Here is a 14,755-nt window from a genome sequence, read left to right as displayed (position 1 = left end):
GTTCATCATGATCAAGTGGGTTTTATACCAGGCATGCAAGGGTGATTCAACACAAAAATAAGGATAATACACATTAATAAATCCTATTGATGCAGAAAAGGCATTTGACAAAATACAGCATCCTTTCTTGATAAAAATACTCCAAAAGATAGGAAATGAAGGAACTTTCTCAACGTGATAAAGGCTATATATGAAAAACCCACAGCTAACCTTGTACTCAATGGTAAAAGAGTGAAAGCTTTCCTGTTGAGATCAGGAACAAGACGAGGATGCCTACTGTCACCACTGTTTTTCAATATAGTACCAGAGGTTCTATCTTGAGCAATCAGGCAAGAAAAAGAAAAGACATCCACTTCAGAAAGGAAGAAGTAAAACTCACTATTGATAAATGATATGATTCTATGCATAGAAAGTTCCAAAAATCTACAACAAAGCTGCCACAACTAATAAATGATTCAAGCAAAGTAGCAGGATGTCAGATTAATTCATAAAAATTAATAATGTTTTAATACACTAGTAATGCACAATCTGAGGAAGATGTGAATGGAAACAAAATCTATTCCCTAGTCCCCCATATTACACCTATTTTTCCCTCTCCCTCCCCCCAGAACCTCCAGTGGCCACTGCCTCCACGTCATTTACAAAAGTTCTTCCATTGCTAGAATCACAATAATTCTATAGTAGAATAACAGCAAGTCTGCTCTAGTCCATCATTCATTCTCCAGTCCTGAGAATTCTGAGATGGTGATGCCCACTTTGCCTCCAACTGAGAGGAGGCTTAGATCCCATGAAGCATATGGATGAGATTATTGTGCTTGCAGTTGCAGACTCTGTTTGTTCCTTGGGATGGTTGTTGTCCATCATCGTCTCCTTGTTAGTTGTCCTGAGTGAGTCCAATGAACTGGAGAGGAGGAGCTGCAACGATGTTGAGATTCAGAGCCCAACTGGCACATGGACAGCCCAAAGTCTCTTGGAAATACACCTATCAACTCCAGCACTAACTATAGGTTCAAATAGAAGGGACAGAAGAGCTATGTATAGGGAAACCACAGTTGAGTCCAGATCAGTCACACTGATCTGGAACATACTTTGGAACATAAATTCCAAAGTAGGATCCATTGGCAGGGTGCCAAACTCCTGAGTGAGCTGCCCTCCCTATAGTGTCTGGATATCTCCAGAGCCCTCAAAAACCCCGCAGTTTGGAATAGTATTTACTTTGGCAGTCAACGAGATCCTCTGAGATGTGCATTTAGCTTAACCTCTGGAATGACCTCCTGACTCACTTTAAAGTCTCTTAGCCATATAAACACATTTGTCTTTACCTTTCCCCCTTTTGGTCAAGGTCTTTTTCCATTTGCATTGCTAGTTGGTGTTTAGTAGTAATCCCTTCGTGCCAGGGGTGCTCATCCTCAGGAGTCATGTACCATACTGGGGGGAAGGTAATGAATACATTATATGCTGAGTTTGGCTTAATCAGAGGTCACCTCTGAGCAACAAGGAGGTTCTCAGGAGGTAACTCTTGGGCACCCTATAATACTAGGCTAAGTTTCATTTTCAATAGTAAATGTTTACAAGTACAGTCATCAATATCAAGGGTTTTTGAGAAACCTGTCAACCCACACACCTGGGGCAGAACAGTCTATTCAACAAATGGTGCTGGGAGAACTAGATATCCATAACCAAAAGAAAGAAAAGACCCCTATCTCACACCTTATACAAAATTAACTCAAAATGAGTCAAATATAAAAGCAAGAACCATAAAGCTCTTAGAAGAAAATGTAGGAAAACATTTTCAAGACCTGGTGGTAGTAGTGCATTCTCAAACCTTACACCAAAAGCACAAGCACCAAAGGAAAACATGAGTAAATCGGACCTCCTAGAAAAACACTTTGTGTGATTCAGAGGACTTCCTCAAGAAGGTGAAAAAGCAGCCCACTCAGTAGGAGAAAATATTTGGAAACACATATATCAATAAGGAATTGATTTCTATTCTATATAGAGATAATGCAACTCAGCAATAAAAGAGCAAGCATTTCAATTTAAAAATGGGCAAAAGATTTAGACAGACATATCCTCAAAGAGAAAATACAAATGGCCAAAAGGCACATGCAAAAGTGTTTCCTATCACTAGCTATTAGGGAAATGCAAATCAAAATGACAATGAGATATCACCTTACACTGCATAATGATCATTATTTAAAAAATAGAAAACACTAAGTACTGGAGAGGATGTGGAGAAATTGTAACACTCCTTCACTGTTGGTGGGATTGTAAAATGGTGCAAATTCTGTGGAAGACAGTTTGGCAGCTCTTCAGGAAGCTAAACATAGAACTGCCATATGACCCAGCAATTCCTTTTCTAGGAATGTATCCAGAAGAACTGAAAATTATGACACAAATAGACATCTGTACCCCAATGTTCATAGCGGTGTTGTTCACAAGTGCCAAAAGATGGAAATAATCCAAGTGTCCATCCACCAATGAATGGATAAACAAAATGTGATATATACGTATGATGCAATACTATGCTGCAATAAGAAGAAATGTAATTGAGACACGTATGATTACATGGATGAACCCTGAAGACACTATACTAAGTGAAGTAAGCCAGACATAAAGGGTCATATATTGCATGGTCTCATTAATATGAACTAAATTTGAATAATAAACACATGGAGTTAAAACCTAGAGTATAGTCTATTAGGAAATAAGAGGAGGGCTGAGAAGGACTACTGATGCTTAATGTATGTAGAAGTTTTTATTAACTTGACTGTAAAAGTGTGGAAATGGATAGAGTTGATGGTAAGGTAAACCAACTTGAGTAGCAGCTGTCTGTACATGGGATTTTGGCTGAAAAGGGTAGTCTATGGATGTAACTGTCAATTAAAAGAAAGCTAGGGAATAATCTAGGGACTGAATAACACAGTAAACACAGAGGGGGATGAGAATTGTGGTTGATAGTACAGATACAAGAGTGTCCTGTCACCTAGAGCAGATGTATGTCATTGTTGTGGGGTGGTTGGAATGTGAAGAAGCATGGGAAAAATACAACTGGAGTGACCTATGGACTCTAATAGCAACAATACTGTAATATTCTTGTGTCAATGCCAGAGATGCACTGTGTTGATTATGGGGGTTATGGAAAAAGTATGCCAAATATACACAATGGACCATTGTTGTTGATAATAGTCTAATGATACTATCTCATAATCTGTAAAAAATATTCTACCATGGTGTGATGTGTTTGTTGGTTAAGAGGTGTTGTATAGGAAGTCTACACAGGTGCATGATTGTTTTGTAAGTTCACAACCTCTCTAATAAAAGTATATTAAGAAAATAATAGGGTGGGTTGGGGGAAAATAACACCAAGTGCAAGATATGGACTATAGTTAGTAGTAATATTTTGACAATGCTCTTGCATAGCTTCTACCAAATGTTTCACTGCAATGCAAGGTGTTGGTGTTGGGGTGAAGTATGGGATGATGTTATGCATGTTTATTTAGTAAGTTCACAACTTTTACTCTATACTTATTTCATGTATGAATGATATACTTAGATAAAATTTTAAAAATTTAAAAGTTTAAGAAACAACTGCCTGTTAAATTGATGTCCATAATTATTTGAAAACTGTAAAGACATTGTTTGGAAGTGGTTTGTACACATAGAATAGTTTGCCTCTAAAAGAAATTATAGCCAAAAAGAAATTCAAATGTTTATTTCAGATTCAACCTGCTGTACCTGTTTGATCATTTGGCAAAACTGGTTCCTACTGTCATCCTGGAGGCAAAGTGGCTGATTGACCCCACTGCTAACCATTCTTCAGATGGGTTTACAGCTTTCATAGTTGAATACTATACCACTGAGAATTAAAGGGTCAAAAACTTAATGAAATTTAGGTATAGAGATACGATGAATTTTTTTCTCTCCTATTTTAGATCACTTTTCCCTAATATTTTATTGAACTTTTAAATATATCAACATTTGTAGTAAGTCAGGCTACATATAGCAAAGCCATACTGATTATCCTCTCCTTTTTTTAAAATTTCAGTATAAAGAACGTAACTCCAAAAGTAGGAGACCCTGAAACCCGTCGAGCTATTCGCCGTGCCTTTGATGTGTGGCAGAATGTAACTCCTCTGACATTTGAAGAAATTCCCTACAGTGAATTAGAAAATGGAAAACGTGATGTGGATATAACCATCATTTTTGCATCTGGTTTTCATGGAGACAGTTCACCCTTTGATGGAGAGGGAGGGTTTTTGGCACATGCCTATTTCCCTGGACCAGGAATTGGGGGAGATACTCATTTTGATTCAGATGAGCCATGGACATTAGGAAATCCTAATCATGATGGTAAGTGCATATTTTTTCAATACAAATATTTTTTTTCTTTTTTAGAATGTCCAAGTGACTTAATAATTTGCTTTTATGATGATAAAGCATATGTGAGACTTTTCAGAACATTTTAAGACAAGAATTTCTATGGGGATTGGATAATATAATTTTTTATGGATTCTTTTGATTGAAGACTAGAACTACAATGTGTCTGTAAATACAGTGAATTTTGTTTTCTACAAAATGGCATTTCTTAAAAGATTCCATAGTCAGTATTTAGGTCATGGGGCATGCATCAAGAAATTTATCCTATTTTTACACTCCTTAGGCCAGGGTTTCCACTTGAAACTTAACCCTGATTAATTTCTGTGGTGTGACTCCTGCTGTATCTTTTTGTATCATTTCCTTTTCTATTATCACCTTTCTAGTATGTAAATGTCTGCCCCTTCTCTTCTCTCATCCATTCTCTTTGACTGTCTCTTGCTTTGGCCTCCCAGCCTGATCTGACTTAATAGTTAATTAGCTTTGGATATCATACTTTTTCTCAAAAACCATTTCTTGCAACTCTATCTTGACACATCTATCAATTTTCTATTCTTATAACTATCCCGATATGCAAACTTATGTAAAAATAAAAAACTCAATAACAGAAAAAGTAGTTACTTGGTATCAAAGGTATGTGTTTCTTCCTAGATGACAATCTACACCTTAATTCTGTTTTAAAAAATTCAGAATTATAGGCTCTTAAAGTTACAAGAGTCCTAAGCAGCCATCTCCTCAATTTCTATTGACTTAATATTTTTCTTCTTTGCTGTGGTAGAATGTTGTTGAAATACAAACTTGCATTGCTTTAATGACAACTAAGCAGCCAATAAAAATCTTAATTCCTCCTTGATTAAACTCCGTCATTAAATTAAGCTTTGTTAGTTCATTATAGGGTTTAATTAGCTGGATTAGTATAATAGCATTTCATTTTTAGGATACCCAGGTTCAAACATTATGGTTCAAACGGAATTAATTAAGTTTAGTTAAACTTAACACCAGCTTTAAAAGAAAGAAAAAATAAATAACTGTCCACATTTTCCAAAGAAAATGTTTCGTATAAAGCAAGAGATCTTTGAATTGTTATTAAGATGTATTTGTGCTATAATATTAAGCTATGGTTTCTTGTTAAGAACTAGTTTGGAGAGAAATAGGAAATATATTGTGAGATTTTAGTATAGTGGAATGGAAAATCAAAACTTGGGAATCAGAAATACATATGGTTTAAATCCCTGCTGAGTGATCAATAATTCAGAAAACTTCAAATGTGCCGTGTGGTGTGTTTTGCTGTTGCTTGCATTGTAGGGCTGGGGACCCTGTAAGTAAAATTGTATTCAGTGGAGCCATGTCTTACATACTCTATATATGAGCATCTAGTAAAACATCTAGCACAGGGTAGTTGACACAAAACAGTTTGATACATAAGTCATTTAAAATAAAATGTGCTTATTGGTCATTCAGGTATTCTAATGAAGTAGTTCAGAATTCTTCAAATTGATTGTTAATTATTTTAGATAATGCACAGATTGTTTGCATTCAGTGATTGAAAAGAGTGGCACTTATAATGGTAGAATTTTGCAGATAAAGAAGAAACAGTATTTGCTTCCAATGGAAAAACTTTCTTTTAAAATTCTGAACAGAGAAACTTAACATTTTTATTCCAATGGTATATGGAATTGTTAAGGCTTTTTTTTTCTAAGATTTCTTTTATTTATTTCTCCCCGCTCCTTTGTTGTTTTTCACCTGCTGAGTCTGTTCTTCATCGTCCTTGTTTCTTTAGAAGGCACTGGGAACCAAACCCAGGACCTCTGATGTGCATGGGCCATGCCTAATCACTTGAGCCACTCCCACTCCCTTCTTTGTTGCGTCTCCCATTCTGTTTTTTCTCCCCACATCTCTTGTTGCATCTTGTTGCATCAGGTTGTCACACCTGCCCATCATGCCAGCTTGCTCTCTTCTTTAAGAGACACCGGGAACCTGAGTGTCTCATTATGCTTTTTTTCTTCTTGTGTCTCTTGTGCCAGCTGTTTTTTTTTTTTTGGGGCGGAGGGGGGGGGGCGGCGGCACTGGGATCCAAACCAGCAGCTCCTATGTTGTAGGTGGGAGCCCAGTTGCCTGAGCCACATCTACTTCCCTGTTAAGGCTACTTTTAATCTGTAACCCTGAAATTGTGGTAATTTGTTTTGTGGCCTCATAAATTTATAATAGCTTTAAAACCCTCTATGAAGGAGGTGGTACCATTCAAATTACCTATATTTTCTCTTAAAAATTAAAGTCCTCAGTAAAGTAAGCTGCACAAATTTAAGTATTTACTTTATTAGCTGACTTTTTAAGACATCGATATTTTTTGAAAATAAAGAGTTTTAAGAAACATCTATAGGGCATTTTGTAAACATACGACATGAGAATGTTTATACTAATTTGAGTGGTGTTATGAGGGTGAATGTTTTTTATGACTTTGGAAGTTTTCCAATGAATGCATAAGTAGGAAAAATTTCAAAATATAACATGATCTAAAGGTGTACAATCAAGTCAATGAACTACTGACTGAAAGTATATATCCTCACATATTATTGTTGCAACTTCTACTGTGGAAGTATAATATTCTTTGCATATAGGCATATTATTAAAATTTAAGCAAAACAATTAATATTTGGCTTTTCATCCGGAGGAAGATAATGTGTCTTTACTAGTTCAATAAGAATATTTTGCCTTTTGAGTGAGCCTAAAGGATATAACTTTCCAACATAATAGTGCTTCAGATTTGCACAGGATTAGAGAGACATCAGTTGATTATTGAAGATATGATGCCTTAAAGATTTACTGCTTAATTGAAATTCAAATTCTTAACTACCAGTAGCAGGGCAGCTAGGGTAGTTTCAGGCTCAAGTAATGATCATTTATCAAGAGAAAAGCCTCTAGCTTTGCTTGTGATACTGGTGAATGTGGGGAGAATTAATGCATTTTTATATCCTATATACTATGTGTAATGTTGTCTTTTTGTATTAGAAATACACAAAGCACAATTCTGACATCTTCATTGATAAACTATTCTCTTTAACTGGTCCTCGAATGCCCCCTGCCTGCCTTACCTGAGTTGTTTTCTTTCTCTCATACTCATAGCTCTTGAACAGCTAGAAAACAGAACAGCTTGATTATTTAGCAAAAATGCAAATGAAAGATCCTGTTGATAAGTGCCAGCTCATTTTCCACAGCATATTGCTCAGCTAATGAAGGCAATTTGAATTCTGTCTACCTCAAAGGAGATAACAGTATCTTAGGCTGCCACTAACTCTTCATTCATTGTTATCCACTTTCCTATCATTTTGCTGATATTCATGATCCCTTTAGAAAATTCAAGTTTAAAACTAAGTGAATGACACAATAGTTACATTTAAATTAAACAATAATAAACAAACACATACATACCCCTAATGAAAATGATGCCCTTTTAAGGCAAGAATTTTTCATTTTCCTGGAGTGGATAAATAAAATATATGCATTATATTTCAAAATAGAAAATGTTTACCATAATATTTTTTGAAAAGTATACATTGACTGAATAGGAGATGGAAATTGCAACTCTAGGGGAATGTTGATTCATCCTAAGCATCATTATCAAATTGTTTACTTGGCTGTGGTAACAAGTTTAAACAATACTATCAATGCCAACACAAACCTATTACAAAGATTCTTTCTAACTAGAAAAGTATCTACTATAGTAATAAGATTTAAAGTTGATAATCTCCAAGCAAGACGTTTACCTATTAAATTGATATCTAAAACTTATTGCAGAAAACCTCTAGAGACAGGTCCTATTTTACCATATAGTTGCAACACTATTCACAAAAAGAGTGCATTGCAGTGACTCTGTATTGTCAGAAAGTTCACTGCCTGAAGTAAAGAGGTAATGAGGGAGTAATAAGGCTGTTGTAGCAGGCTGTTGGAAAACTAAAGGGAGAGAAATTATATCAAAATTTTATCTGCAATATCAAAATCCTTAAATCTATTTCATCATTAAAAAGGAAACAGTCAAATTCTACTACCAAGCCTCTTCTTTCCTTGAGTAAATGCAGTTGTAAATTAAGTATCCTCACAATTTGATACTTGAGTCAATGGGAATGATTTCTGGGGACTCTGGTGAGTTAAGAGACCTTTGTCTTTGGTGTGCTAATCCAGGAAATCTATATTTAAAGATAAACCCAGGTGGGAGGAGAGGCCAAGATGGTGGCAGAGTAGGGATCTCTAACATTCAGCAACTAACTACAGGGCAGCAAGTATTCGGCCAGGATCTATCTAAATCACCTGTTTGGGCTGCTCCAGAGTCCAGAAGAACATGGCCCACCATCCAGGGAAGAACAGAAGGAGACTGACAATCTGTGGTGAAGTTTGGTGCGTAGATCGCTCCATGCTTCGGAGGTCATTGCCCATCGCCCACTGGCATGCAGGCCAACTCAGGAGCCACGCCCTGGCTGGAATTGGAAGCCCCATTTCCCAAAAGCAGGGAATGGGGAAGCGACTGGGCACAACTAAGGTTCTTGATTAGCACTTTTGGCTAGCTAGATCTCATTTCTAAGTACAGCTAAAATTTAAACCTGTCCATGTCAGAAAGAAGCGGCAGCCAACATTATAATTCCACCCCTGCAGGAATGGAAGCTGGTCTGATTGAAAATCACAATGACTTTGCCTGAAGGTAGGAATCTGCTTCATTCTGCCTAGGGCAGATAATCACCTGCTGCCTGGGATCCAATCCCCCTTCGGAGGAAGGTGGGAGGAGTTGATCAGTTTTTCAGGACAATTGTGGATAGTTTCAAACTGCCTGGCTCAGATTACCATCTGTAGCCTCTGCTTATTTCAACACACTGAGCTAAAAATCAACCAGTTGTGAGCTGGCCCATGCACAGTGCTGATGTGCAAGGAGTGCCCTGCCATGCACGGGTGTCCCCCATGTAGGGGAGCCCCACTTCACAAGGAGTGTGTCCGAAAAGGAGAGCTGCCCAGTGTGAAAAAAGTGCAGCCTGCCCAGGAATGGCACCTCACACGTGGAGAGCTGACATGGCAAGATGATACAACAAAACAAGACACAGATTCTGGGTGCCACTGACAAGAATATAAGCCAGCACAAAAGAACACACAGCAAATGGACACAGAGAGCAGACAACTGGGGAGTGGGGGAAGGGGAGAGAAATACAAAATAAATCTAAAACAAAAAACAATCAGTGGTCTCTGTCTCAATCCTGGATCTGGCAGGGAGGGACTGGACTAATTTAGAGACACAGTGCCCTCTTAGAGTGGCAAGGGACAGCTTGTTGAAGGAAGGCTCTTCTCTAAGAAAAGGTGGTGGCAAGGCCCAGGACAGGTGTGGCAGTTGGTTAGAGAACGGGAACCACAGGGTCTGGGTTCTGTGCCATAGTTTCATCCTGGAGTGGCTGGCGGCCTCCATCTTAACCAGCCCCTTGCAAGAGCTAAATCAACAGACACTGAGAGGCACACATTATTTTAGGGCTGTGGGGAACAGCACATTGAAAACTGCCATGTGCTGATTAAGTCAGGAAAGCACGGATTTGAAGAGTCATAAAAGAGAAGTTGGGCAGGTGGCTTTTAGGGTCTCAACCCCAGCGTATATCAGAAACAATCTATAATCACTTTGTGGGTCCCTTGGCCTCTTTTGGCAGGAAAGTCTAATCTAGGAAGGTTGACTCTGGGAGGGCGAGGAACCCCTGCCAAAATTAGCATCAGGGGAATAGCAGCTAGAGTAAGCAAAGGAGTGTGAAAAATATAGAGAAGCAAATAGAAAAGAAACAGAATATTAACATTCCTGAAGGAGGAATAGGGAAAAGGAAGCTTTCTCCTAGGGGTGAAATAAGTGCACAAACAGTACAATTTCAAAAATTGTACCTAATATTGAGGACTATTGGATGAATAAGAGCTGAAAAAAAATCTGATTAATCACAAGCTATTAAAAAGGTCCAAAGTAGGCTGAACCACGTGTCAAATTTATGGATTTTAAATAACACCCTTAAACAATCAGGGAGTTGAAAAATTGCAAGAGAAATAATTAAGTATATCAAGACAAATGAAAACAAGAGCACAGCATATCAAAAACTTATGGGATGCAGCAAAGGCAGTACTGAGAGGAAAATTTATAGCTCTAAGCACCTATATAAAAGAGCTAAATTCAAAGACCTACTTACACATCTGGAGGAATTAGAAAAAGAACAAACTAATCTCAAAACAAGCAGAAGGAAAGAAATAACACAGATCTGAGGAGAGATAAATGAAATTGGGAACAAAAAGATCAATAGAGCAAATAAATCAAAAGTTGGTTCAGCAAAATTGACAGGCCCTTAGGTAGACTGACAAAAAAAGAGAAGATGCAAAAAAAAAAAAAAAAAAATCTGAAATGAGAGGATATTCATGCTGAGCCCACAAAAATATAAAAGATCATAAGAGGCTACCCTGAACAACTGTATGCCAGCAAACTAGACAATGTAGATGAAATGGACAAATTCCTAGAAACACAGCAACAAACTACACTGACCCTAGAAAAAATGGAAGTACTTGACAGGCCAATTGGAAGTAGAGAGACTGAAACACTCTTCAAAAACCTCCCAAAAATGAAAAGCCCAGGACCACATGGCTTCACAGGCAAATTCTACCAGTCATTCAAAGATTTAATTCTAATTTTGCTCAAACTCTTCCCAAAAATTGAACAAGAGATGCTGCAATCAGCTCACAATAGGTTGGCTTGAAGGGAAGGCAACACAGAACTTTACAAAGTAGAGAGACAAAGAGACACGAAAGGAGATAAAGCTGGGACCAGGGGACTCACAGCTTCTGGAACTGAGAGTCTGGACCCTAGTTTCCACCTCATATTTCTTGGAAACTACCAAGCAGCTGTTTGCTATTAGAACTGCAACATCATCTGTAATGGAAACAACTGCAGCATCTAACAACCGAAACATCTACAATAGAACAGGTGTAACATTTACAATAAAGAACAGGTAAGCCATCTTCCCACATTTCCCCCTTTTGGTTTTTGCAAAGTCTACACAAATGACGTTTCACTAATTAACAAAGTTCCTGCATGATATTTTCACTTTTAGGTTTGAGCAATACTCTTTAAATTTTTTTCTCAATACATTCAGTCCCAGGATTGTTCAAACTTAAAACAAGAGATTTATATATTCAGCAAGGTATATATATATATATATATATATATCACTCACAGTCATCAAATCACTTAAGTATACAATATTTCATTATTAAAGTTCTGATTCATATTCAAGCATTTTATACATAGTCCATAATTGCAGCAACAAACAATAAGACTTCTACTAACAGACATTTAATAAATAGACTTTCATTTCTCATGGGCTTAAGATTCCCAACTAACAAGGCTATATAGGCCAGTACTCAATATTAGTGCTGGCCACATCGCGTCCACAGGCTGAATCATTACAAACTCAATTAACATGAGAAAACACTGTATGTATCAAATACAGCAGAGAGTATAGTTTTGTCTTACCCAAACATTTAAGAATTTGATTGAGCAGCAGGGACCTTACAGCTTGTCCCAATTGCTTGCCTCTTTCAGGCCCTTAAAATACCATTGTCTCTGATGTTTCTTAGTAGGGTCACTGCCAGAGGTTTCTTCTATGCAGCCAGATCCATTTCCAGGGCAGAAAGCCTTGAAGAACTGCAAAAGTCCATTGCTAACCTTTTCACACATTTTTCATGCTTTCTGTATTCATTCAGGCTTGTTTTACTTTTACAAAACACATTATCTTACTGAATATTATCACAATACTTTTACAACTTACTGTATGCATACTCGTTCTGTCCAGCATATGTTAGGACAAAGTACACCTTATAACATTTCATTTAGCATTCCCACAAGCTTTTTACCTTTTACATCTTTCTTCCTTCTTTTTCTATCTCTTGCTTTTTTCCTTCCTTCCCTATTTTTTCCTTTTCCTCTCTACTTCTTTTTCTTTTTTCCTTTTTCTATCTGTTTTTTTCCTTTTCTATCTCTTTTTCTCGCTATCTCTTTCTTTTTCTTTTCCTTCCTTTCTCTTTCTTTCTGGTCACTTGCCCTACTCTCAGCACCCACCCTGCCCTGGGCACTCGCCCTTTTCTGGGCACTCACCCTTTTGTTTTTCTTTCTCTCTTTCTTTTTCACATACACTGAAAAATTACAACACACACACTGACATTGAACAAACAGACGAGCACAAAAGCAGTTTCAAATCTATTCTAAAATTTCTTCATTACTTCCTTTTATAATTCAACATTTCCAGTTTTCCTTCTCTCAATTTCTTTCTAAAACTCTTTCTGTCCCCAAGTCATACTTACTTTATGCTTGAACAAGTTCTGTAGTTTAGATACTTTGATGTAAAGCCATTCTAGTCTTCAGAATGAGACCCAGCCATACAGTTTCCAGCATCTGTCTCTCCATCTGCATGACTGGAGGTTCTGGGTCCCACAGGAACTTTTGTCGTTTCTTGGAGTTCATGGTATGGCTTTCTCCAATGAGCTAGTTCCCACACACAACTTTCTCCATCTCCTGGGGAAATACAAGCAAACCCTTGAAGACTCTGAATGCTTTCCAAACCATTTGGGGTTCCGTGCCGTTACACCAACTTCAGTTTCACTGGAGGCAATCCTTCTTCCCTTCGTGTCCCTGGTCCAGCACCGGTAGCTGTGAGCCTTCTTTCCTTCACTCCCCACGTTGGGCACCATTTGCTGCAATCAGCTCACACAATAGGTTGGCTTGAAGGGAGGGCAACACAGAACTTTATGAAATAAAGGGACAAAGAGACACAAGAGAGGAGATAAAACTGGGACCAGGGGACTCACAGCTTCTGGAACTGAGAGTCTTGAACCTAGTTTCCACCTCGTATTTATTGGAAACTACCAAACAGCTGTTTGCTATTAGAACTGCAACATCATCTGTAATAGGGAACAACTGCAACATCTACCATAGAACAGTTGTAACATTTACAATAAGGAACAGGTAAGCCAGTTTCCCACAACAAAGAGGGAACACTACCACTACCAAACTCTTTCTATAAAGCCAACATCGTTCCAATACCAAAGATACTATGAAAAGAGAAAATTACAGACCAATTTCTCTAATAAATATCCTCAACATAATACTGGCTAATTGAATCCAAAAGTATGTTAAAATAATTATACCTCATGATCTAGTGGGATTTAACCCAGGTATACAAGGATGGTCAATACAACAAAAATCTACAATAAATCTACTAAGTGAGTTAAGCAAAGTGGCAGTATAAAAGATAAATATACCCAAATCAATGTGTTTTATACACTAAACATGAGCAATCTGAGATGGAAATCAGGAAGAAAGCTTCTATGTATAATAGTGACTAAAAGAATCAAATATTTAAGAATAAACTTTACCAAGGATATAAAGACCTTTATTCAGACAACTATAAAATATTGTGAAAAACAAAAGAAGACATAAATAAATGGAAGGACAGTCTGTGTTCATGAATTGGAAGACTAAATATTGTTAACATGTCAGTTCTACCCAAACTGAATTACAGATTCAAGGCAATCCCAAAAAACCTTCCAAGAGGCTTTTTTTTTTTTCAGAAATGGAAAAGCCCATTATCAAATTTATTTGAGAGGTTAACAGGCCCCAAATAGCCAAAAATATCTTAAAATGGAATGATGAAGTTGATGGACTCATACTTCCTGACTTTAACCGTATTACCTAGCTACATTGATAAAATCAACACAGTAATGGCATAAATATAGACATATTGACCAATGGAATTAAATCAAGAATTCAGAAATAGGTCATCTCATGTACAGTCAAGTGATTTTCTTTTCTTTATTTTTGCAGTAGCTTTAGATTACATAAATGTTACATTGAAAATAAAGGGATTCCCATATACTCCAACCCCAGTCCCTTCCCACACTGTCCCCCATTAACAGCATCTTTCATTAGTGTGGTACATTTGTTACACTTGTTGAATACATATTGAAGCATTGCTACTAAGCATGGTCTATAGTTTACATTGTGGTTTGCACTTTGCATTGCACAATTTTATAGGTTTTGACAAAATGTATAATGGCCTGTATCTGTCATTGCAATATCATGCAGAACAATTCCAATGCCCCAAAAATGCCCCGTTACATCTATTCTTCCCTTTCCCTCCCCTCAGAACCTCTGTTCACCACTGTCTTTGTATCAGTGTTCAAGTTCTTTCATTGTTTGAATAATAATAAGTCTACTTTAGTCCATGGTTGCATTCCCACCTTATGTTTGTTCATTCCTCAGTCTTGAGGGTTTGGGGATTGTGTTGCCCACTTTACTTTCTATTGAGAGGGGACTTAGATCCCATTG

General features: G+C 37.3%; 1 protein-coding gene across 1 annotated transcript in view; it reads left to right on the top strand.

The window, feature by feature from the left end:
• Positions 1–14,755, top strand: part of MMP16 (matrix metallopeptidase 16) — a 271,508-nt gene that overhangs the window by 147,893 nt on the left and 108,860 nt on the right. Inside the window, exon 4 of the mRNA XM_004474746.5 lies at positions 4,049–4,353. Coding sequence (XP_004474803.1) covers positions 4,049–4,353 — 305 coding nt within the window. The remainder of the gene's footprint in view (positions 1–4,048; positions 4,354–14,755) is intronic.

Source organism: Dasypus novemcinctus, chromosome 14 (genome assembly GCF_030445035.2).
Source record: "Dasypus novemcinctus isolate mDasNov1 chromosome 14, mDasNov1.1.hap2, whole genome shotgun sequence".
In the NCBI taxonomy this organism is placed as follows: Eukaryota; Metazoa; Chordata; class Mammalia; order Cingulata; family Dasypodidae; genus Dasypus; species Dasypus novemcinctus.
Note: the sequence above shows the minus strand (reverse complement) of the source record. Positions and strands in the feature narration are given on the sequence as shown.